The sequence below is a fragment of the Hyperoodon ampullatus genome, assembly GCF_949752795.1.
Source record: "Hyperoodon ampullatus genome assembly, chromosome: 15".
Classification (NCBI taxonomy): domain Eukaryota; kingdom Metazoa; phylum Chordata; class Mammalia; order Artiodactyla; family Ziphiidae; genus Hyperoodon; species Hyperoodon ampullatus.
In genome coordinates, this window is record NC_136928.1 from 54,679,294 (window position 1) to 54,706,137 (window position 26,844).

Sequence of the window (26,844 nt, forward strand, 5' to 3'; positions counted from 1 at the left end):
ATAGTCAAAGAATTAATAATTTTCAGATATAACTTAAAGTATAATACTTACTTGTCTGCATTTTTTATAACTTTTGATATTAATTTTGATGTTGAAACTGCCCTCAGTAATTTATTACGGCTATCGTCTGAATTTTCCCATGAATTATGTGACTTTTCAGCTGTTGGTGGTCGTTTTATGCTGGAAGAAACATATTAGTTTCTTAGAAAATAATTCTAAGAGTAGCAATTGACAGTTTGACTAGAACATAAAAGCAGTAATTAACATTTTCTTAAAGCTAATCCAGAAAAGAGAAGGAAGGATTAGTTGAAAGTTTCTGTGCCTGGATGAGTCAAGGAGTTAAACAAGGCAATTACCAAGTCTTTTTTAATTTTCACTATTATTCAGAAGATTCACTAGAACAAATATTACTTGATCTAAAAAAAAAAACCCATTTGCTTAAATCTGAATAATTAGTATCTCTCAGAATTTATGAAATTGCACGAATTTGTTAAAAAACCTAAACTTATTCAAAATCATTACAAGGCTGCTATTTTCATTTTTTATGTCCTCATGTAATTAAATTATACATGGTACAAATGACAATTTCTAAATAATTTACTAAAAGTAAAACTCTTGTTTATATCTTTTAGAGTCAATTTTATCCATGAAGTAAGAACAATTTAACACAAGAATGTTATATTATCAAAACTGCTCCCACATATTCATAACTGAAATTTTTTAACTTATAAATGATTTTTTGGCTGTACTGCTAACTGTCCTACAACTCATCCAGCCTTCAATACTTCTTGTAATAGTATATCCAAAGAGCAATTGAGAATGGCAAGCACATTTCCAAGAGACCTTAAGAAGCTGAAAAAAAGATCTGGGACAAAGAAGATGCCAAGTCAAATCAGAACCTTAAAGAGATTGATTATAAAAAAAGCCACCTTTAACCACATACAATCCAAAGTTGCAAAACATTAGTAAGCTATATCCAAGAAAAACTCCACATCAGACCAGGCAAAAGAATTACAAACCATTTAGATAGCATAAGAATCTGCATGAGACACACAAAGCATTTTTAAAATGTTAAACATGCATCAATCAAGTGAAGGGTGTTGTGTTTTCCCAAATTTCCATTAGAGATTTGAGGCAAAATATTAAGCTAATCAAATAAAAATATATTATAAATCTTTTAGGAATGGATGTCATTTATTTTTATTAAAATCCTAGCCAGTTCTGGGAATGGTTTATATTTTCCTAAGATTTCCAAGAGGAAGTATGATGATAAAATACATCTATACCTAATCATAAAGCTTGAATCAACATCCCTAAAGCAGGCAAATTTCATTAAGTTGGTCTAAATATTTGATTACAAGGCAGCTGTAGTGTTGAACTCCCAGCATGCAGGTTTAGATCCCCAATTTAGGCTCACACACATTGTTAGAATGTTTCTCCCTTCTCCCCTTCTCATAACTTTAAAATATTAATTATTATAGACACAGAGAGAAGCCCTCAAGCAAGCCTTTAGCATAGAAAAGATTAGGTGAAATGAATTCAATTCTCTACTCAAGCAAGAACTTATCCTCCCAAAACCCAAAACTGAAACTGAGATGCAGTCACAATGAAGAGCCATTTGTTGAGAAGGGCCCTGGCAAGCTGAAGGTTGTAATGATGCCAAAATATGGTGAGAATAACAACATACAGCAATTTTCTATCCATGGCTATAAATTTATGCACAGTTATCTATAAATTTTAAAATATTCTATAATTTTACTATAAAAATGTTGTTTTGGTTTTAGAGTAGGTTACTTTTGCCTTCCTTTCATCAAATTGTTTATAACTTAATTTTTTTCCTCCAGTTTTAACTGATAAATATGACCTCAAAATTTCATTCCCCAATGTGTTAAAATACAGATTACAGCAACAAAGAAGTAGGGGAAAAAAAGCCATCAGGCTTTTCTCTTGGAATCCATGGATAGCCAATTTTTTTCTCAAGTCACAGAATTTAGGTATCGTTACAACCATTCCCTAGCTCTGTACTTGGGGTCAGTTAAAACCTTTTGGTGGGAGTAGAATTCTTGCTTTCTTGAGTTTGTCTGTGTATTTGGAGAGGCTGTGAAGAGGGCTGGGGAGAAGGTGATGCTCGAATTTGTGGACTTTGATCATTAGAGTGAGAGTCCTCTTTTTTTTCTCTCTGTCCTTGTGGTTTTTCTTTCTTTTTTTCTGTACCACTGTAAAATAAAGTATAACATGGAACAACACATATTTAAACAAATAAAAAAGATATATCAAACGATGGAAAAGGTTACTATTATATAATTCAAAATCCTAAATCATACAGCTAATACAATTTATACTGCTTTCATTCAATAATGAAAATATTTCTTTAAAAAAAATCTTCAGTAAAGATTAAAATCTTCAGCAAAGAATTTATTATAATTCTAAGGCAACAAATCCTAGGAAGATTGCCCCTTTGGACCAAATTGGCCTCTAATGCATTTTGCCATCTTGGCAAATTTGGAAGGACAGTAGAAGCTCTCTTAACTGACTTCAATTTACCCAAATCAGAGCATTAGTGACACTTTACCTCTGTAAAGCATACTGATGCCCAAGAAACACTAAATGTTCATGTTTTGTAGGTTATTCTTTAACTCCTGTGTTTCTTCTGTATACTTCTGCTTCCACCAGCTGAGTTTCACACTTACCAAGAGTCAACTGTGTTTTCTCCCCCGAACCTGTTTATGCCAGTTGTACTTGTTATTTTAATGATTAAGTTAATAAAATACAAAGAAAACGGACAAAATGTACATAGGAAAGAGAATGATAATTTCTATGTAAACTAAGCTGAATGCTTTGGAAAGACTCCATAAAAATGGAGTCTACTAAAAAAATTGCTGTTAAATTGTGTAGGTGACACAATTATAAAAGATTATGAAAAAAAATCATAGAAACAGATGGGTTCTAATTCATATTGTTTTGCAAGTTTCAAATTTCTTACTCTGTCTTAAAGAATGAAACTAAAAATTATAAAAAATGATTTATGGGTGTATTTTATGCAAGATAGTCAACAAGCAATCTAATCAGTGATGCATACTTAGAAAGAAAGAAGGGGGAGACTCAGCCTTTCATTAAAAAATTGACAAATGAACATACGTGAACATATTTTAGGTTAAAATATTTAAGATATATATGTATAAATTCTTATGATTCCACACTTTGACTCTTGATTAATGAAGCATCTCCTACTCTTGATCACACTGGATAAGAATCCTTATATTGCACAAACACTTATGACAGTATTACAAAGCAGATGGAATCAACAATTCCAGGGTTGAAAAGGTATAAAACTTTCAACTATCTACACTTCTTCTTTTTCTTTTTTTTAAATTTGGTTGCGCCAGGTCTTAATTGTAGCTGACAGGCTCCTTAGTTGCGGCTCGCGGGCTCCTTGTTGTTGCATGCGAACCCTTAGTTGTGGCATGCAAACCCTTAGTTTTGGCATGCGAACCCTTAGTTGCGCCATGCATGTGGGATCTAGTTCCCTGACCAGGGAACTGCACTGGGAATGCAGAGTCTTAACCACTGTGCCACCAGGGAAGTCCCTACACTTCCTAACCAAAGGACATTTTTTAATTTGACCGTAAGGTACATAAGCTACAAAGAAGTATGTTTAAGAACATTCTAAACAAATATAAGTAGTACATACAATTTAATCACATGATAATAGTGAATAATGTTAAAAATATAATTTTGACAGTAACATTTCTTAATCTGATTCATTCTGATACCTTCTGACTTCAGACTGACTTTTGACCGTCTTGTTCATATTCAGTTTTTTAATTATGTGCTGAGAAATACAATTCTACTTCAAAAATATCAGATTAACTTTGCAACTTAAAACTGAGTTAGAAATTACTTCTTTCTTGTTGGTCTTCAAACTATCCTGAATGCATAGTATTAGGCCAGTAGTCCTATGTGGGCCCAGTAGATTTTTCTTCTGGGTTATTTAGAAGAAAAACACAAAGCCCCTGCATCATAAATTAACAAACTTATCTGGTTTTAGATTGCTGAGTCACTACTGTACATAATACTGACCACTGCACATAACTACAGCTATGTAAGAAAAATGGGCTGAATCCAAACAATTACTGGACACAAGGAAGTTTATTATTAAAAATTGTATTAAAAATTTCTACTACATATTAGTTTTTCCATAATTTGTCCTTTTTTCCTGAAACTGCAGCAAAGGTAATAAATTTTGGCATGTTTTGGAGGAGAAAGTCTATATTCTGTAACAACAATGACTTTAATGACTGAATTCTAGAAGGGGATTTTTAAAAGGCCTAAATATCTTGTCATTTCTTCACCGTTCCTGTAGTCAAATGTCTGGTTAACATCTGTAAATACACGCTGTTAAATAGTTCAGTCACTGGCATTAGTTTATTGAGGCAACCATTTTCCACCAGCACATTTTAAATATTATTCTATTACTGAAAGTTTTTCTTCAATCATTCTTTGAAGAAAACAGCTATAAGATTATGTGGCTGATCTCTTATGGTCTCTCCAAACTCTATATGGAATAATTTGCTGGGTATTACACAAAAGCAGAAAAAGCCAGTAAGCAATTTTATTGGAATACACTGAATTAATTAACTGATGAAAAGAACATAGAGAACGTAGTCCACCAAAACTTTTATATTACAACATTTCCACTACCCTCCTGCCCACCACCCCTAACATACACACACAAACACACAACACAGTAATATAACATTTTGAATTAAGCCTCAATTTTATAGCCATGATTAAAAAATAAAAGTTATAGCATTTAACCTCCCACTAATATACATATATACTGAAGATTCTACTCCTTTATTTATTTATTTATTTTTTTATTTTATTTTATTTTTTTTTTTGGTGGTACGCGGGCCTCTCACTGTTGTGGCCTCTCCCGTTGCGGAGCACAGGCTCCGGATGCGCAAGGCTCAGCGGCCATGGCTCACGGACCCAGCCACTCCGCGGCATGTGGGATCCTCCCAGACCGGGACACGAACCCGTGTCCCCTGCATCGGCAGGCGGACTCTCAACCACTGCGCCACCAGGGAAGCCCCTCTACTCCTTTAAAAATGCTATATCAAATGTATCACTTGCCATGGAAAATTCACTTATATAATTACATTAAATATAGTGATGTTTATTGCATCTTATTGCATCTTTTTAATGCCTATTAAAAAGAAACAATTAAAAAGAAACAAAACCAAACCAGGAAATGAAACTGCTTGCTGTCTTTAGTAAGAACCAAAAGCTTCCTCACACTACTCCATAGGTGTGATGAATGTAAACTCAGCAAGTACAGGCTGGATAGCTCTGCATTCAAAGAAAAAGAATTTAAAGGACATGCTCACCTGAATTCCATACAGCTCTATTTCACATTCTTTTCAAAAGTAGACTGAGTTATCACATTCAGTTTTGCAATGTTAGCTTTTTGTTTTTTACAAATGCATACCTTTTAGCAGCAGATGAAAGAGTTTCTTTTCTTGCAATTGAAACAGAGCTGGTGTGACTTGGTTTTCTGTTTGCACCACTCCCATTGGTTATACAGGACATGGAAATAGCTTCTCGAATGCCTGGCTGGCCTAGATATGGTTAAGAAAAAACTTTAAAAATCAAACGTCAAAATACTCCTCCAAGATTGGAGCTTAAAAAATTAAGTCCAATAGTGTTTAAGTCCATTAAGTCTGCTAGTAAGCAGACTGTGCCCCCCATATGCAGCATACAATATTATTATTTTTCAGTAAGTGTTTATTGAGTATATAGATAAGAAAGGAATGAGCATATAAAGATAAACATTTGTAAACTGACACAATTCTATATAGTATATATAAAGTTATAACTTATTTGGAAAAAGTAAATAAAAAGACAATGAAATACTTAGTTCCTCTATAGAACAATTAACTTTGCTGACTTGTACACCCAACTTTAATTAGCTACATCTCCAGTATGGTCTATAGTTCAAAAGGAAATGAATAAGATCTGGAGGTCTCAGAGGAATCCATCATGCAGCATACAATATTACTGTCTGAAGATTTAATCTCATCGAAATAGATCTATAGAAAAGCCATGCTAAATTAAACTGCTAAATTGCAACTAGAGTCATTCTCTAGCTAAACGGTTTGCTATTCACACATAGCAGCTTTAAAGTGCATGATTCAAAGCTATGCCTCAAGTAAACCACAACTCCCCACATATCAACAATTTTCAGAAATAGCTCAGGTTCTGTTGAAATTTAATTAATTAGAAATCCTAGAAATCATAAATGTTGAATCTTAGAATATTGTTTCATATAAATAAAGCATAATTATGTAAAATAACCTGTTATCTTAATTTATACAGAAGGTTTGGAACATTTATTCCAGTATTCCAATAATGCATGTGATGGATATGCTGCTATGGTCAGGAAGACTCACAGTCACAAGATAAAACAGCCACATCTACTAAGGGGCAAGTTTATCTAAAAATTTGGGAATAAAGAATAATTTTGAATTTTTGGACTCAGTTTTCTCACATGCACACAAGAAAACCTAACTTTTATATCTGGCTTTCATGTTTCTTTGGTTGCTTCACTTCATAAAAGCACAGAAAGCAAAAATATTTATGTATAGAGCCTAAAATATTTCACACCCTAGAATGTTACATATATGACAGTATAGCACTGCATTTCTGACAATAATATGCTGTTGGGAGCCACTTATATCATAATCATCTAAAGTGCTTCCTTAATATTGAGATTCCTAGACCCTTCCTCAGACAGAATGAATCAGAAGAGAGGAAGGGGGCTTCCCTGGTGGCGCAGTGGTTGAGAGTCTGCCTGCCGAGGCAGGGGACACGGGTTCATGCCCTGGTCCGGGAAGATCCCACATGCTGCAGAGCGGCTGGGCCCGTGGGCCGTGGCCGCTGAGCCTGCGCGTCCGGAGCCTGTGCTCCGCAACAGGAGAGGCCACAGCAGTGAGAGGCCCGTGTACAGCAAAAAAAAAAAGAAAAAAAAGAAGAGAGGAAGGAAGAGAACTACTGTATTTATTTTTCAAACTTCCTAGGAAAGTTTTCACATATAATAAGGTACAATAACCCCTAAATTAGGCTAATATCACTGGTCATTAGCTCTAGTCTGCCAAATAGGTGACTTCTTGTTATACTGACTCTTTCTTTTTACTCTGGTAAAATACTCATAAAATTTACCATTTTAATTAACCATTTAAAAATGTGCAACTTTGTGGCATTTAGTATATTCACAACGTTAGGCAACCACCACCACTACCCAGGTCTTTATTGCTAGCTTTGGCTTTCTTTTTTTCCCCTATTTCCTTAAGATTAAAGTTAGGCTATTGATTTGAGATCTTTCTTCTTTTTTAATGCAGGCATTTACAGCTATACATTTTCCACTGAGCATTGCTTTTGCTATATCAACAGCTGATTTCTGAAATATAATTTTTAAAACTTTTTGTTACACAAAAAACCCATCAGCCACTATATTAAAAACATATATAATCTAAAATCCACTTCCCATGCTCTCTTTCAATGTTCCAAACTTCATCTCAAAAAAAGAGACCAATTATATCCATTAGAATGGCTATTATAAAAACAAACATATAGCACAGGGGGCTCAGCTCGGTGCTCTGTGAGGACCTACACGGGTGGGATGGGTGGAGGGGGTGGGAGGGAGGTCCAACAGAGAGGCGATATATGTATATATATAGCTGATTCATTTCATTGTACAGCAGAAACTAACACAACATTGTAAAGCAACTATACGCCAATAAAAAAACAAACAAAAATAACAAGTGTTAGCAGGGATGTGAAGAAATTGGAATCCTTGTGTATTCCTGGTAGGAATGTAAAATGGTACACATGGTGTAGAAAACAGTATTCGCTGTTTCTCAAAAAATTAAACATGGAGGTACCATTTGATCTGGCAATTCCAATTCTAGGTATATACAACCCAAAAAATTGAAAGCAAGGAGTCAAGCAGATATCTGTATACCCATATTCATAGCAGCATTATTCACGATAGCCAAAAGGTGGAAACCACCCAAATGTCCATTGACAAACGAATGGTACATATATACAATGGAATATTATTCAGCTTAAAAAAGGAATGAAATTGTGAAACATGCTACAACACGGATGAACCTTGAAGACATTATTCTAAGTGAAATAAGCCAGATGAGAAGGGCAAATATTGTATGATTTCAATTATATAAGGTACCTGGAGTAGTCAAATTCATACAAACAGAAAACAGAATGGCAGTTGCTAGGGGCAGGGGTCAGGGGGGTGGTGCAAGGGAGAGGAGTGGATGGATACACACTTTCAGTTTGGAAACATGAAAGAGTTCTAGAGATGGATGGTGGCGATGGTTGCACAACAATGAGAATATGTTTAATGCCACTGAACTGTACACCTAAAAATGGTTAAAGGGGTAAATTTTATGTTCTGTATATTTTACCACAATAAAAAATGTTAAGAACAAAAACTGGGGCCTCCCTGGTGGCGCAGTGGCTGAGAGTCTGCCTGCCGATGCAGGAGACACGGGTTCGTGCCCCGGTCCGGGAAGATCCCACATGCCGTGGAGCGGCTGGGCCTGTGAGCCATGGCCGCTGGGTCTGCGCGTCCGGAGCCTGTGCTCCGCAACGGGAGAGGCCACAACAGTGAGAGGCCCGCGTACCGCAAAAAAAAAAAAAAAAAAAAGCAACATATCACCACTTTCTAAGTCCTACAGTTTACTGTTGAAGTCTTCAAATGCTTTCAAGGTATCCTGTGAAACTACCATTCCTCTTCACAGGATTAGATGGCAGTGCTATGCCTCACAGTTTTGATCAGTCTCAGGCTCTCTATTCTCTATTCTAGGCTCATCCTAAACACTTACTCAAAAAAGACGAGGTATCTTTTGATGTCTTGGCCATTTCAAGGCCTATATATAATGGCTTCCTTTATTATTATTCAATATAAAGGTTTCCAACTACTGAGCCAGTTACAAAGTTTACTCTATAGAGTAGTAACAATTAAAAAAATTGAAATGTTTGTGCAATTATCTAGTTATTTTATTATCTTTATTATGTAAAATAAATGGAAAAATAGAAAAATGAAGATGCTGATGTGAATAAAAAGGTACGTCTCAAAACATAATATATGATTGAAAATTATTACTGTATGTTGAAAATGACAAACCTTTAGCCTAAACTGAATTCTCATTGAATTTGGTTGACTGTATAGGCACTTGTGAAAGAAAACAAAATTAAAAACAACATTGAAGAAATTTTGGAGCTACACCACAGACAAAAGTATAAATAATTTTATTATATTTTACTTTCTTTATCAGACACCCCCCCGAACATACACACATGATGTAAACCTTTCAGGAATGAATTATGCTTTAATGTTCTCTTTCTGAAGAACTGGAGTGTAGCAGTGAGATAGGCTGTAGATCAACAGTTACTTCTGAATTTTCTGTTTTAAATTATTTTAGATCCTCTCTTATAAACAAATATGTAAATAGAGAAAAGTTACTTCATGTTATTTTACTTCAAGGAGAAAGAAGAGCTTGTATTCCATGCACACCAAGCTAGCAATTGTCTCCAACAGAAAAACAAACACATTCTCCCAGTTAGTATAAATGGGATACTCTCTTCAGTTTCTAAATATTCTGATTATGGTCACAATTTGCATGAGGAGTAATAAGTCCTCTGTAACTCATTTAGAATTTAACAACCTGTAGGTATTCTATTTGCTAAACACCAGCAAGTTACTGGCATTGTTCAGCATATATATACATAATTCTGTATATATGTATAATTTATAAATACATACCGTTGTCCCTGGGCATCCATGGGGGATTGGTTCCAGGACACCTCCCTCCAACATGGATACCAAAATCCACAGATGCTCAAGTCGTGGGCCAACTATACTATGCCATTTTATATCAGGGACTCAAGTCCATCCTAGGATCCTAGCATCCTAGGATTTTGAGCATCTGCCCTCAGGGGTCCTGGAACCAATCCCCTGTGGATACTAATGGTGACTGTACACTCAAAATAACTCCTCGATTTTGTATTCCCCCTAATCACCCCACCCCTGACATATGCACCCACCCACCCCCATTCCAAGTCTAATACAGTATTTGGAAAAGTGTCAGTGGTCTACACTTTCCTATCTGTACCTCAACCTTCTGCAATCTGGTTATCATCTAACCACTTCATAGAAAGTTTTCTTGCCAAGATCACCAATGACTTTTCTTCCACTAAATTCAATGGATATTTTTCAGTCCTTATCTTGCTCAACTCTTCTTCAGCATCTAATATTGCTGACTATTCAGGCAAGGACAGTATTTAGGTAAGGACAATGTCCTTAGTTTCTAGGACATTACCCTTGCCTGAATTTCTTCTTAGTTCTAACCATTTCTTCTCTCATTTGCTGGATACTCTTTTCTTGCGCAGATTTTGTATCCTGACTCTTCAGTTATCTTGTTACCATCATACCCTTCTCATAATTTTTTGTATCTAACTGCTACTGGACATCTCCCCATGAATGTATGTGTCCCTCCTCCCACCAAACAAAACAAAAACTGGTACTCTGTGATATACTTTATTCATGGTGAAAGACATTACCACCCATTCACTGTACGAACCAGAAAACAAGAAATCAGTTTTGATTCCTCCATTTCCTTACTGCCAACATTCAGTGGGTGACTAAGTCCTCTGTTACATCTGTAACTCTTTAAAAAAATATTCCCCCCAGCTCTGTTGAGATAAAACTGACATACAATAAGTTGTACATATATAAAGTGTACGATTTACTAAGCTTTGACATACATATATGCCTGTGAAACAATCACCACAATCAGGATAGTGAACATGGCCATAGGTCTCTAAAGTTTCCTTGAGCCCCTCTGTAATCCATCTCTCCCTCCCTCACTCTTGTCCCCAGGCAACCACTGATCTACTTCCTATCACTATAATTTGCATTTTCTAAAATTTTATATAAATGGAATAATACAGTATATATAGAGATAGATGTATTTGCCTTTGTTTATTTATGGCTGCATTGGGTCTTGGTGGCCGCGTGCAGGCTTTCTCTAGTCGCAGCAAGCGGGGGCTACACTTTATTGTGGTGCACGGGCTTCTCATTGCGGTGGCTTCAGTAGTTGTGGTGCATGGGCTTAGCTGCTCCACGTCATGTGGGATCTTCCTGGACCAGGGATCGAATCTGTGTCCCCTGCATTGGCAGGCAGATTCTTAACCACTGTGCTACCAGAGAAGTCCCCAATTTGCATTATCTTAATTCTAAAGGTGTTAAATATCTTTTAATGTACTTATTTGACTTCCACAAATATATTTTTTGGTGAATTGTCTATTCAAATCTTTTGCCTTTTTTAAAATGGGTTGTCTTCTTCTTCTTTTTTTTTTTTTTAATTTTTTTAGCTGCACTGCATGGCTTGCAGGATCTTAGTTCCCCAACCAGGGATCGAACCCAGGCCCCTGCAGTGAAAGCACTGAGTCCCAACCTCTGGACCACCAGGGAATTCCCAAATGGGTTGTCTTCTTAATAACTGAGTTTTAAGAGTTTTTAATATATTCTAGTTAAACTCCTTTGACAAATATATGTTTGGCAAATACTGTCTACCATTATATAGCTTGCCCTTTTATTTTCAAGATAATCTTTGGAAGAATAGATTTTAAGATTTTGATCAGGTTTAGTTAATTGATTTTTCTCTTATTATTTGTATTTGTTTGTGTCCTAGTTAAGAAATCTTTGCCAAACTCAAGGACACTAAGATTTTCTCCTATATGTATTTTCTTACAGAGTTTTTAATGCTTTTTAAAAAAATAAATTTATTTATTCTTGGCTGTGTTGGGTCTTCGTTGCTGCGCGCGTGCTTTCTCTAGCTGCAATGAGCGGGGGCTACTCTTTGTTGCAGTGCGTGGGCTTCTCAATGTGGTGGCTTCTCTTGTTGCGGAGCACAGGCTCTAGGCATGCGGGCTTCAATAGTTGTGGCAGGCAGGCTCAGTAGTTGTGGCTCGTGGACTCCAGAGCGCAGGCTCAGTAGTTGTGGTGCATGGGCTTAGTTGCTCCGCAGCATGTGGGATCTTCCCAGACGAGGGATCAAATCCATGTCCCCTGCATTGGCAGATGGATTCTTAACCACTGCACCACCAGGGAAGTGCAATTTTTAATGGTTTTAGTCCTCACATTGAGGTCTACAATCCATTTTGACTTAGCCGTTTATAATTATCTGTAATCTATCAGGAAACCTTACCTGTTTTGTGATCCTTGCATATATCCCCATGCTTAGCACTGTGCTTGAATCCTAGAAAGCACTTAATCAATATCTAAATGACTAAATGAATGCATCTTCGCCACTACTGCCTCAAATTTCTCTTCCGGACTATGTTCAGTTTCTCTATTCTCCCTTCTAGCAGTACTATTACCTTGCTCTTAATGCATTCTGTACACCATGCCAGAATATCTTTCTAAAACAAGCTGTATATCTTTGAATTAATATGTCATCAATTGTAATATGTACCATTATCACAAACAGCATTAGAAAGAAGTGTCACTTATGAGAACTGTAAGACACAATCAATAGTAAGATGCATTGTAATTCCAGATGTTTTAACAGATGTTAAAATGCAAGAAATATAGCCGTCTTAGAATTAATGGATTAGTGTAACTCTACCTGTCATTCTTCAATTTAAAATCCTTTAATGGATCTCCAGTCTCCTCAGGATAAAAACTAAATTCCTTAGCAAGGCATAAGAAAACCTTTCACTATGGGCCCTCACCAGTTGAGGCTCATTTTTTGACACTCCCAACCTCACACCTCATGCTTCAGTTTATTCTGAACTCCTAAACTAAGTACTTTTACTCCCCTGCACTCTGCACCTGGATGGTCCTTCTCTCTGGCATATGCTAGTCACCCCTGCTTGCCTAAATTAACATATATTCATCGTCCATCTACCCATCAAATATTTACTCAGGGCCTATTATTATCCTAGCCTTTTGTTTTCAAGAGAATATAAGGGAGCCAGGGCATCAAGGAATTAAAATCTTGCAAGAGAATCACACAAGCAATGAAAACATGGGGTAAGTACAATAACAAAGTGATCATGAAAGTACAAAGAAAAGACACATAATTCTGTAAGGATGATTAGAGACACAGAGCTCAAGAAAGGCTTCCTAGAAAAAAATGCAGAACAAAGTCTTAAGGAATAAGTAAGAGATAGCCAGGTAAAAGGGAGGTGATGAAATACTGGAATCTTATTCCAGTGTGTGTAAAGGAACAGAAAGAAGGTAACAGCAAAGTGGGGTATGTAAGTGTGTATGGCATGGGGGCGGGGTAGACAAAAAGCTCTTTATGTGGTGAGAATGTAGAACAAGAAAGGGCAGAGTCCAGATGGTAGAGGAAAGTCCAGATGGTAGAGGTAAGCAGGAGTTAGATCATGGAGATTTTATCTATAGGAAATAGAGACCACCAAAGGGTTTTAAGCTGAAAAAAGGACTTCAATTTACATTTAGAGAAATCCTAGTGGCTATGTGAAGAGCAGGTTTCAGGGCAGTGGTCTAAGCATAGCACGATGGGGACCTGAAACAAGAGCTAGGTAGCATAAATGGAAAGTAGGAGGCAGTTTTAAGAAATATTTAGGTCTTAAAAGATGATGATTTCAGTTTGGGGAAATTTTTCATTTATGAATTCTGAGGGACATATAAGCAGTACAATCTAGTAAGTAGAAAGATAATTCTTAAGTGCTCAAGTCTAGAATATAGATTAACAATTTGAGAACTGGCACCAATAAGTGGATGTTAAGGCCATGAAGGAAGATGAATGTTGATTTCATCTCCTGCAAGGAACCTTCAACTCCAGTTTCGGTTAGGAGCTCCCACAACACCCTAAATTTACCTTTTTAATACCAATTATTATATAGTTTTATAATTATTGACTTAGCTGTCTTCTCACTTTACCTAAGGCCCTGTGGAGGCAAAAGTCAGTATCTTTTATTTCTTTAATCTCCAGCACCTAAAACAGTGTCTAGTGCAATGAAAAGATGAAGGAAAGAGACAACTGTCAATACAGTAAGTGATGTGAAGTAATATTAATTATCAAGCACTTGCTGAGTGCTAAGCACTGTTATCCTAAGTACTTTATAATTAAGTCCTTTAATCTTCACTATAATCCTAAAAGGGATTTACTATTATCATTCCAGTTTTGCTGATGAAAAAAACTGAAGCCTAGAGAGATTATTAACGTGCTCAAGGTTATACTGTAATAGGTGGTGAAATCAAGATTTGAGTCCAGGAAGAAGGAATGGTAAGTAAGTGGAAAGAAATAATTCTGCCTTGTGGAGAGTGACACTTTGAGCTTTGCTGGGATAACAGATAGGAATTCATCAGATGGAGTAGGCGGAAAGGAAATTCTAAGCAGAGAACAGTATTAAATCATCAAGGTCCCCAGATATTTACATAAATAGCAAGAAAAGACCAAAATAAGATTTTCATGGTCATTTTCCATCCTACAGTTTAATTTCCGATAACTCTCAGTACTGGGAATCCTTAGTATTTGGATAAAAGAGTGAATGATCTCCCAAGGTAGAGGCAATGAGTTAAGTAAAGCAGGTGCAGAAAACAAAAAGGAACGTGGGTGAATGACTGTCACCTGAGAAGTCTAAAGTATATTCTTTGAAATTTAGACTAGGAACCTAACTGGAAGAAAGGAGCATAAAAAAGATTATGCAGTACACAAATTTATAACTAGAATGCATCATTAGCTATATACATCACATGTATGTATGTCTGTACATATACATCCCTCTCCCCCAAGCCTTGGGCATTACAAAGTCTGAGCTACAACGCTCTCAAAGATTAGCCTGCAAGACTGGAAGCAACAGTGACCTCTAGTAACCAAAGGTACAAAAGTAATTCAATTTCTGAGCAGCAACCCAGCTGAAATAAGAGAAATTTAGGCTAAAAGTCTATAAACCAGGAAGGTACTAATTTAGTTTTAATCACAGTTTCAGTTTTAGCCATCAAAATGCCAGGGTTGAAGGCCAATGATAAATTTTATACTTTATCTTACTTTATCATGAAATAAGAATACTAATCATTACTGTTTATATTCCTTGATGATAGACCTAAGCAGATGAACTTTCTGATATCTTAGCCTGACAGTTCCTAAATGCTAATGAATTTCACTGAACTCTAGAGTCACATAGTAAAGTTACCACTAGGGACTGTTGCATATGTTGCAAATGTGAAATCCATCTTGCTACCCTCATCTGTAATATCCTCTTATTCTTGCATCTATCCCAATCCCTCCATCCAAAGAGCAATTTTTAAAATAACTTCCTACTTCTATAACTTTCTTTTTCCCACATTTAATTTAACAAACATTTATTGAGTCATTCTAAGGCTAGTTATGTAAGAAACTGTCCCTGCCTCCAAACAGTTTATAATCCAGCGGGAGCAACAAATATATATACCAAAAGAAACATATAATAAAATTTTAAAACAATTCTAACAAGAGACAAAAAATAGATCATTTTCAGGAATTAATTTGAGGCCCTAAAGAATGGGAAAATTTTTTATCAGGAGAAGGGTAAAGATGGTCTATGAAGGAAGAACTTTAGTTAACACTCAAAATCTTTTTTCTCAGATTCCCTATCATATACCCCAGAGCTCCAACTGCATACCTCTTCCACTCTCTTCACATTTTCAAGCTCCGTGCCACCTTTTTCAATCTGTCAGTTACTTTGCTTCATTCTTTGGAAAGATTGAGGACTACATGTACTTCATCACATTTTATCTTTTCCATTTAGAGTTTTATGTGTACTTTTCTCCTTTCCTCGTTTCACAGGAAGGTGTACTTTAGTCCTCTTGACGCATTTTTTTTAAGTATATTTTGAGAAGAAATGACCAAAGAGCATTTGACTCTCATAGAGAAATGGAGCTCTGTAAATGGTAATTGCTGCCTGGTCTGAGGCAATATTCACCCATTTACTGTCATATACAAAGAGCAGCTTAGAAGTCTTTGATCTGTTGTCAAAATAATAAAATACTCTCCCACCCCCTACCACAAGTATGAATCATTTTAGCCTAAGGGCCCCACCAAGGAAATTCACACCTTCTAACCTGATTAATGTAATTTACTTATTAACAACATTTACAGCAAACTCATGACAAACCCTGTCTTCTCCCAAATGTTATTTGGAGTAAGAGCCAAATGATACAGATCTGTGCCTCTACACTATCCCATAGTCTATATAATTAGGAATGTTTTTTTGGGGAGAACTGATATCCTCTAAATTTCAATTCTGCCTCTGGGCTCTCTCATTTCTCAAGTAGCAGTCATAGTGCTTGATATTTCTGGTTTACCAGCAGCTTCCTGGTTTAAAATGACAGTTTGCCACCTTCAGATAATTTGACTCCTGTGCTTTTATACCTCTGTGTACTAACAGCTTGTCTTCACATATTGCCACTGGGTTGTATTCTCAAATTACATTCATTTGGTCACCCCAAGAGGTCTTAATGGGTTTCCCAGGCACCAGCTGTGACATAATTTGTCTTCCTGGCAGTTAAAACTGCCAGAGTGTTCCCTGGGCCTTCCCTTTTGCTCCAAAGTACAGGTAATTTTTTTTCTTTTGGCAAGGATTCAGCTGCAACTGGTGCATATATTATGAACATATGCCGTCAAAAGGAAAGAATTCTCCAACAGAAGAGAAGGTACACGAGAAATTTAAATAACTGGCCACCTTAAAAACTATTGGGAAAACTTTCTACCTAAGTGTCTGACATAATATATTCAAGAAAAAATGGGGTTTAGCTTTTAATACCGCTGGCACACTGGAGAGGACAAACTAAAAGAACAGAACTAAAAATATTGAAATGACTAGTTAGGTGTATTTCTGATTTTGGCATTTACTGAATGGCAATACTACTATGAAATGACAGAGAATGTCGTTAACCCATCAGCATACACATTTAGTTTTAGCCATACCTGAAGCCAAGTCATGTTTCCATATCACCACCACCTAGCAAAACTATGTAATAGTTGTCTTCATCAATAAGGAAGCTGACCTATACTTTTAACCACAGCTTCATAAAAGGTTTCCACCTATTTATCCATGGTAGTTTAGTCTCCCCTCTAAAGAAAAATCCTCTAGAAATTCTAAATATCTTAAGAAGATGGTAGTGATTACTGTCCTGTCAGTAATTTGTGTGAAAGTGAATACTACAAATTCTAATTTCACAAGGGACTAAAACATTTCCATATAAAATTTTTCTACAGTATCAGAAATGATTTTACTTTTTTAAAAAAATTGAGGTATAACTGACATATAACATTATATTAATTTACTTTTTTTTTTTTTTTTTTTTTTGCGGTACGCGGGCCTCTCACTGTTGTGGCCTCTCCCGTTGCGGAGCACAGGCTCCGGACACGCAGGCTCAGCAGCCATGGCTCACAGGCCCAGCCGCTCCGCGGCATGTGGGACCTTCCCAGACCGGGGCACGAACCCATGTCCCCTGAATCGGCAGGCGGACTCTCAACCACTGCGCCACCAGGGAAGCCCTAATTTACTTTTTAATTGAAGGAGAAAATACAAAATCCCTGCAAAATAATTTCATTGTTTTTTAAAAAATTTTTTTCAAAAAAAATTTTTTTCATTTGTTAGAAAATACTTTGCTTAAAGTGTTTATTCATTAATATATGAATCCTATTTTGTCAAAACTGATGGTTGATCTTTTTAAGGTTACATACAAATGACAATAGTGAAGAATCACTTAATATTTCTTTTCCAATTACTTTCTATAGTATACTATACATAAATTTCAAGATAAAGCTGTTTAGAATTGCAAATAATAAAATTAACAAAACTTTAAATATGTATTTCTCTTGATGCATTAATATCAATATTAGAGAACATAATTGGTCAGGCAAGTTTTTTCACTAATGGGAAATCCAGTGGTTACTCCTTAATGAATTATGCTCATTTCTTAAATAATATTTCCCCAAATTATTATATAATCAGTCTTCTCCCCAGCAATCCATTTTATATCCAGCAATTCAAAGACTGTGTCTAAGGTAACAAAGTAACTTAAAGAATATTCACTAGTGGACTCCATTTCAAAATGTGAACCACATCAGCATAAGAACGGCAGTCGAAGTAAACTTATCACATAGAATTAATGGAAAGGAAGTTAGTATCTCTCTAATTAATAAAGATATTAATAAGAAGTAAGAGCCGGTACTATGTGGAAAGAAAAAGTTCCAATGTAGAAGCTGCAGGTGGCTCCAGAACTGGATAAATCTCCACTAAAGAGCCTGTAACAAAACTGATTCTAAATTCACTTTACAGACAAAGGAATTATGAATGACAACTAGGAAAGGACAACTTACAGAAAGTATGTTCCTAGGGGATAGGAACTCCAGCTATTTAAACTGTATTTGTATTTCATGAAACTGAAACAGGTAGGTGCTAAGGAACTGATGTATCATACAAAATATCGTCTGTATGCCAAATTAAAAAAAGAGCAGTCTTTAAATTTCTCTATAAATATTTCTTTTTTTTTTTGCGGTATGTAGGCCTCTCACTGTTGTGGCCTCTCCCGTTGCGGAGCACAGGCTCCGGATGCGCAGGCTCAGCGGCCATGGCTCACGGGCCCAGCCGCTCCGCGGCATATGGGATCCTCCCGGACCGGGGCACGAACCCATATCCCCTGAATCGGCAGGCGGACTCTCAACCACTGCGCCACCAGGGAGGCCCTCTATAAATATTTCTTTACTGAAATACCTTAGTAAATAAATGAGAGAAAACGTTTAATTTTTTCTCAACACAAGATTATAATGTACTATTGTTTTAGTGTAATAAAATTTTTTTAAAATTGTAGGTTAATACAAATTATTTAAAATAAGCTTTTAAAATGAGATAATAACCAAATACTATGTCATTTTGTCTTATAGGATTTAAAAATACTTTAATATAGAGCCAGAAGCTGAAGGTACACATATTAATTATAGAAACCTGTTCTTCTCTCTTTATGTACAGTTTACCTTCCCTGTAAAGCCTGTATACATTAATACTCTAACAACTCTAGAATCCTCTTAGAAAAATCAATTTATAACCAAATAAGTTTTTTTTTCCTGGCTTGATCTTGGCAATCCTCAAAGTTGGTTCTCAAAAAATTAAAAACCCACTTATAACATTATTAACCGAAGTGGTTTCAATCAAGTCTTTTGCCAAACTCTCAGGTCCCTTACTTATCCCATGCCACTGACACATTTATCTTACTAACCGGTAATGGAAAAGAACCATCCTGCTATCTAACTCTCCACTATTAACACAAAGGCCTGGAGTGCTGGAGGGTGGGAGGTATGAGAATGGGAATCAGAAAACCAGGCAGAATGAATGCCCCTCCCTCAAAGTTTCACACCTCGATAGCCGGTACCCTCAGGGTCCCTGAGCATTTCTTTCATGTCTGTGGCCTTCCATTCTCTACTCTCTAACCATTCTAAATGTCGACTCCCTTTTTTTTTCACCAGCCAGGAACTGCCTTACTTTCCTAAAGGGCATCACTATTTGGAAGTAGTCTTTTTTCCATCTAAGACTAATAGTTTTTAACTTGCTCTAACATCCCTTCTCAAACTTTCAGGAAACTTGCCTCAATTACCACCACCCCTCCCCCACCATCATCTTCCTCTCTGCTGCCTTTTTGTCCTCAATGTATTTTTCTGCTCCAATCTATAACGTCTTAAAAAATAAAAATAATTAAAACTGGTCTTCAATTTAGCATCCTCTTCTACTACCCTCTTCCCCTTTCAGGTTAATTTTCTGAAAAAAGTGGCTGGCTACAGTTGCTGCTCTTAATTCCAGAGTTCTCCTCAATTCCTGCTTCTCAAAATACTGCAATTAGATTTGTAATCCTATCACTCCACTAAAATTCCTTTTGGAGAGGTTTCTAATATTCTCATAAATGTCAAATCCAATGGTCACCTCTCAGTCTTTGTTTTACTTGACCTCTTTGTAGCAGCTGGCAACATGAATCACTCTTTCTTTGCTATGCTGAAATATTGGAGCTCCTGAAAGAACTATCCTGAGCCACTTTCTTGTGTTACATCCTCCTTCTATGGCTTCAACTATCATCCATAAGCTAAACATTCCCAAATTTTTATTCCTAACCAAGACCAGCCTGAGCACTAAACCTATAATTCAGCTATCAATATGTATCTATCTATACACCACACATACCTCAAACTCAACATTCGGAAACTGAATTCACAATCTTTCTTCCACATCTGCTCCTCATGTCCTGGTTAACTATCTAATCTCCAGCTAAAACCTAGGAGTTATGTAAGACTCCTCCCTAGGTTAATCATCTGAGTTGACGTATTACAGTAGAGAGGTAAGCTGATGAATCTTTTCCTTTTCCCATTGCCAAATGGGGATAATCATGCCTATGTCCATCTACTCTACCAAGAAATCAGTGAGATATATGAAATGATATGTTTGACTGTTTGATTAATGTGAAAGAATTTAAGATTCCTTCTGGATGGCTGGAGGAAGAGAAAGGCTACATGACATCTGCTCCAAACTCAGAGTAACAAGGTCCTGATAACAGTTTATTTCAGTCTGTGAAAATCCCCAATGTCTAGAAGTTAAAATTTCCATTGAACTGGGGTTGGCAGTAAGTTTCAGAGTTTAAATTAAATTCTTCATGATTCTGCTGACTAATGACCACAGAAGGCTTAGAATGAAGCTATATGAACTATAATGTTTTAAATCCTTTCTGTAATGATAAGAGAGTTCATTTAAAAAGTATGAGTGGGCTTCCCTGGTGGCGCAGTGGTTGAGAGTCCGCCTGCCAATGCAGGGGACACGGGTTCATGCCCCGGTCCGGGAGGATCCCGCATGCCTCAGAGCGGCTGGGCCCGTGAGCCATGGCCGCTGAGCCTGCGCGTCCGGAGCCTGTGCTCTGCAACGGGAGAGGCCACAACAGTGGGAGGCCCGCGTACCGCAAAAAAAAAAAAAAAAAAAAAGTATGAGTGCCTACCTGCTATGTGGAGTCTATGGGAGACACAAAAAGATGATTCAGTTCCTGCCCTCAGTAAATTTTTTTTTGAATTTTATTTTATTTTATACAGCAGGTTCTCTTTTCCTTTTTAATTAATCAATTTATTTTTTGGCTGTGTTGGGTCTTTTTTGAGGTGCACGGGCTTCTCATTGTGGTGGCTTCTCTTGTTGTGGAGCACGGGCTCTAGGCGAGTGGGCTTCAGTAGTTGTGGCACGAGGGCTCAGTAGTTGTGGCTCACGGGCTTAGTTGCTCCGCGGCATGTGGGATCTTCCCAAACCAGGGCTCTAACCTGTGTCCCCTGCATTGGCAGGCGGATTCTTAACCACTGCGTCACCAGGTTCTTATTAGTTATCAATTTTATACATATTAGTGTATATATGTCAATCCAAATCTCCCAGTTCATCCCATCCCCTCTGCACTCAGTAAGTTTGTTATGTAGTTGAAAGATACTAAATTCACACAAACACTATGACATAAAAGCCAGTAAGTACAGTCAGTGGCATTACCCCAAAATTCCCAATTTAAAATAATAAACTTTCAGAATTTCTTAGGAATAAAGAAAAAGGAAATGGAAAATAAACTATAGTCATAAGTAATCTAAAAGAGAAACTATAGTTTTATATTCCCAATCTTAATGTCACTGAAAAAATACACGTTTAATATATTATTTCAAAGAAAATGCTGCAAAAAGCAAAACTCTTCCTACTTACAACACACTTAATTACCTTTACTTGGGACTGATTTTTTCACTGAGGCTACATGATCTTCAGAGATTGTAAGACGCCTCAAAACATCAGCCAAAGCTGCCTTTAGCACAGTGATTTCATCTTCTTGTTGTTGAACTCGTAACTCAAGGGCTGAGAGGCGATCTTGAACATCAGAAGTACTTGCAGCAGAAATACTATCATCTATAAAGAAAAGAAAATATGGAATATTTTTAAAGTAAACTTCTTAAGAAAGAATCTAATGACATATTAGAAAAACTATACCAGATAAGTCTTTTAAAAGATGAGAAAAATTGAAAAAAATTTGTTTTTGCACAGATTAATTTCTGTAAAGATTTTCATAGCTACTTGAACTAATTTAAAATAGTGAAAGTTAATACAGCTGATATATAATTAAAATTATGAAAATTTTCCCATGGTCAAATTTTCCATATATTATACCATCACCTTAATAGTTTTTTCACCAAAATGTTCCCTAAATATATCACTCTGTAGACATGTGGAAACTTGCAAGACTGTAAACTATTCAAAGCATCCTTCTTACTTATTATATCATCATAATTAGTTACGAAAATAAGGAGTACAAATCACTTCAATTTTGCTTTATGTATCAGATTCAGCATCAATGATCAGAAAGCATTCTTTACTTCTATCTTTATTATTATACTCCCAATCTCCCCCCCCCAATATGGCTACATAATTAGTAAAAGACTTGTTGCTGCTCCTTCTCTCTCCCCAATGCCTCAACCTCTCTTAAAAAAAAAAAAAAAAAAGGTGGTTTCTATACAGCACATAGCTAATATCTGCCTTAGGTATGTAACAAGAACAATGACAAAAAATAAAGTTAGCTGTAACAGAGCAATTACAAACTACTTCCAAAGCTATGTAACTTGAGAGTACACTACTTTGTTGGATCAATCTGAATCCAAATGTTTATAAAAGATCAATTGCTATTGGCTAATTCACTATAAGCAGGAAAATTCAGGGGGGAAATTAGGTTCTCACAGAAGAATGGTTTGACCTGAGTGAGATATACTGGGTCAGTCATTCACACACTAAGCCATAGTGTGCCATTTTTCTCATACTGAGATAATGTGCCAGACATCTTAAGCTGACAATTTAACTCAAAGTTTGAGTTAAAAATAACAACAACAAAACCCCCAGCATTTTAAAGCCAAAGTTATCACCCTTTATTATGGAGCAGTAAACATATTCATATTTAAGACCTTATATGCCTAAGCATATTCATATTTAAGACCTTATATGCCTACAGACAGCTCAGGCATACATATGTACTCTCTTCTGTCTTTAGAGGTATTTCAATGACAATATTTGGAGAAGTACTGAAATGGAAGGAAAAGTTGGGTTTTATCTTCAATTTAGACTTCAAATTCTAGTACCACAGTTAATCAGTTGTGTAATCTTAGGAAAGTTTTTTTACCTCTTTGAACCTCAGTTTCTTCGTCTTTAAATATTGTTATGAGGAAGGTACCCAGGACATGTTTGACATTCAATAAATGTTTAACATACAACAGCAAAGTACAAAAGGTATCATTTGAGAGCTTTGGGCCCATGTATTACATAAAAGGAAGATATGTCAAACTTTGAGATGCTTAAGAAAAGGACTAATAAGAACAATTCAGCTTCTTGTTCTAGAAATTTTTATATTTGAGGTCTTTTTCATTTCCAGAGTGTTCTAGCTGAATTCTAGCTGATCCATACTCTGTATGTGTTACACTATGGTTACTATTATATTTGTCTGCCCAGAATACTTTCCTATTTTCCTTCTTCTGGTAGAACACCAGCTGTTCTGTGGAACTCCACCAGTTTTTGAGGTTCCATTAGGGCTGTCAATCTATGATGCCTCATTCTCCTCTCTACCACCCTGCACTATTAATAGGTTGAAGCATACGAAGTGACCTTTTTAGTTGGTAAAAATAGGACTATTGGTAATTTCATATGGTTCAACCTAATACTAGCATAAAATGGCTGTGAGATATGGGTTAGGCCAAATGGAGTCCTCCCAAATTTCAGAGAGAGAGGTGTAGCCCATCCTTCTTGGTTTATCAACTATAAGGACACATAGACCTAGGGCTGTCAGTGATAAAGAGTCTGGTCAGCCCTGAGTTCCAGTTCTAGTCTCTGAAGCCCTTGACCTTCAATTCTGAGAGCTACGCTAATATTTCTTTTAGCTAATTATGTAACCTAATAAACTCTCTTTTTACAAGCCATCACTTGTAAGCCAAAGGTCCTGATTAAGTCAGTGAATTATACAGATATGCCTTTCTAAATTGTTCTTAATTTACAAAAGATGGGTTATATATCTAAATTATAATCACAGGTAAAATATTTATGTGATTTTTATAAACACATGATCTCCTTAATTTTTTTGAGAAGGCAGCAAAGGCTAGTGGAAAGATTATCAGACTATAATGCCAAGGGTATAGTCCTGGGTTTTAGTACCAGCATGGTAACTAGCTTTTACTTTTGGTAAGTCACTTAACTTTTACAGACTTTGATTTTTTTAAAAATCACTAAGGTTTTTATTTTGTGAAACTTGGACAGTCACATGAAAGGTGGTTCAGCTTGTAAAAATCCTACCACAACCGCTAGATACTGTGATAAGATACAAGAACAATTTTTCAAAGGCCATAACAAGCAAAAAGTTAACTATTAACAATGTCCTGCATTTATATAGTACCTTTCCTGTTTATTACCTCATCCCTCTCCTCTGTCTATCTGTATTTTGTATTTGAGGAAACAGCTTGAGAAGTTAAATAGCTTGCCCAAGGTCACCAAACTAGTCTTGATATCTGAAACTCAAACAGAGGACTCTTGACTCACAGTTTAAGTGCCCTTTACTCTATTTCATGCTGCATCTTAACAATAATCACAGGAGGACCGAATAAATATATTCTTTCACAAAGCCAGACAGGGTTTAAACTATGAAGTGATATAATCAGATTTCTGTTCTAAAAAGGTTATTTTGGTTTCTGTGAGAGAATGGATTGGAACAGAATAAGAGTAAATGTAAGAAGAGCAGGCAGGAGGCTAACGCAGTAACCCGTGTGAAAGGTGAAGGTGGCCTAGGCTAGGAGTAAGGTGTTCATGTGTCTCTATTTGTCCAGGACGAACATGTCTGCTATCTCAGTAAAAATATTATCATAATGTTCCTTCTTTCTCTCTAAATTTTCCCAGTTTGAATGATCAATTACAGGGTCACTCAAGCTAAGGCAACAGCAACAACAGAGATGCAAAGTGGCATAGTAGTTGATTATAGCCCTGAAACCCTTAACATCTTCCTAATATCTTGGACCTTCACCTTTTCAGAGGCAAGTAGAACTGTGCATAAATTCTGGTGTTACACTGCCTGAAAAAATCTGTTTGCTACTTACCAGCTCTGTGACTGGTTTCCTCATGTAATTTTTTCATGCTAATTAGTACTTATCTCAGGTTTGAGATTATTAGGTGAAATAATGCACAGCACTGCCATACAGTGAGGGTTCAGTAAGTTACTATTTTGTATAGTGGTGTTCTTTACTACACTGTCTATTATTGCTACAAAATTGGAAATGACCTAAAGTCCCTGGATGGAGTTAATAAGCTATATGTTCACACCACAGAAAGCCATGCAATTAAAAACAATAAGTATATAAACCAGAAATTTGAAAGATCTATAAGACGACTCAAGTGGAGTAAATAAGCAAATTGGGGAACAACATGTACTAAATAATTTATTGAAACACACACACACACCAAAACATACTTCTAAAAAATAAACAAAAAACTTCATATTTATAAACGTATATAATGTACACATAGAAAAAAGTCTAGAAGCATACACATCAAACTGGTAATTGCGTTACTTTTGACTCAGAGAGTGAGATTAGAAGCATAAGAGTAAAGGGAAATTTTTGCTTTTTAGTGTATTTCTATATTATTTGAATTTCACAAAAATGTATCATATGTTACTTTTCACATGTTATTTAAACTTATATTTAAGCTAATATACAGTGCTTCTGAAGCTTAATTTCTTTTTTTTTTTAAATATTGACATATGTCGTGAATTTTTTTTTAATTTATTTATTTATTTATTTATGGCTGTGTTGGGTCTTCGTTTCTGTGCGAGGGCTTTCTCTAGTTGTGGCAAGCGGGGGCCACTCTTCATCGCGGTGCGCGGGCCTCTCACTATCGCGGCCTCTCTTGTTGCGGAGCACAGGCTCCAGACGCGCAGGCTCAGTAATTGTGGCTCACAGGCCCAGCTGCTTGGCGGCATGTGGAATCTTCCCGGACCAGGGCACGAACCCGTGTCCCCTGCATTGGCAGGCAGATTCTCAACCACTGCGCCACCAGGGAAGCCCTGAAGCTTAATTTCTTAAAGCAAGTTTCCTTCAGACACAGTATTCCAATTTCATAAAGGAACATATCAGAGCATAAGGCAATTAACTTAAATTTGCACTCATTGATTATAAAAGCTAGAACAGAGACTATCTTAAAGATCAACAGCCCCTACTGCCATTTTATAGATAAGTAAACTAAGACTGTGAAATTAGGTGAGTTACTCCTGGGCACACAGCAAACTGGAGTTAGAGCTCCTTCCTCAGATGACTCCATAGAACCCATCGCTCTTGCTCTTTCCATTTTCAAAACTTTGTTCTTATTTTTTTCTCTCCCAATCTCTAATGTACCACATGCACATTCACAATAAACTTTTTAAGAATACATATGTTCAGTAAATATATCTATTTTCTGGGGGCTTAATTCCACTCCCCTTTCTTAATGCAAGTACATTGATTCCTTTTCCTTATACTGTGGTAGTCTCTTATTTCCTTGCTCCTTCTCAAAATAGTTTCTAGCCTTGAGGGTTAAAATATGAACTACAAATAAATTCCCAAGGGTTATTAAACTCATTAAGGGGGGGAAATAAAAAAAGAAAGAAAGAAAGAAAGAGAGAAAAGAGAAAGAAGGTCCATAAACCTCTTTTCCATCAGTCTAATCTATTTATTGGCAATAAGTAAGGTC

General features: G+C 36.3%; 1 protein-coding gene across 2 annotated transcripts in view; it reads right to left on the minus strand.

Annotated features, from left to right (window-relative positions):
- The window catches only part of EML4 (EMAP like 4), a gene marked incomplete at its 3' end in the record, with an annotated part of 162,809 nt that overhangs the window by 65,321 nt on the left and 70,644 nt on the right, over nucleotides 1-26,844 (minus strand). For both annotated transcript variants that reach the window (XM_079720477.1, XM_079720476.1), the window contains exons 2-5: nucleotides 21,823-22,005; nucleotides 5,492-5,621; nucleotides 2,043-2,216; nucleotides 52-180 (exon numbers count right to left, since the gene is read on the minus strand). In XM_079720477.1, coding sequence (XP_079576603.1) covers nucleotides 52-180; nucleotides 2,043-2,216; nucleotides 5,492-5,621; nucleotides 21,823-22,005 — 616 coding nt within the window. The remainder of the gene's footprint in view (nucleotides 1-51; nucleotides 181-2,042; nucleotides 2,217-5,491; nucleotides 5,622-21,822; nucleotides 22,006-26,844) is intronic.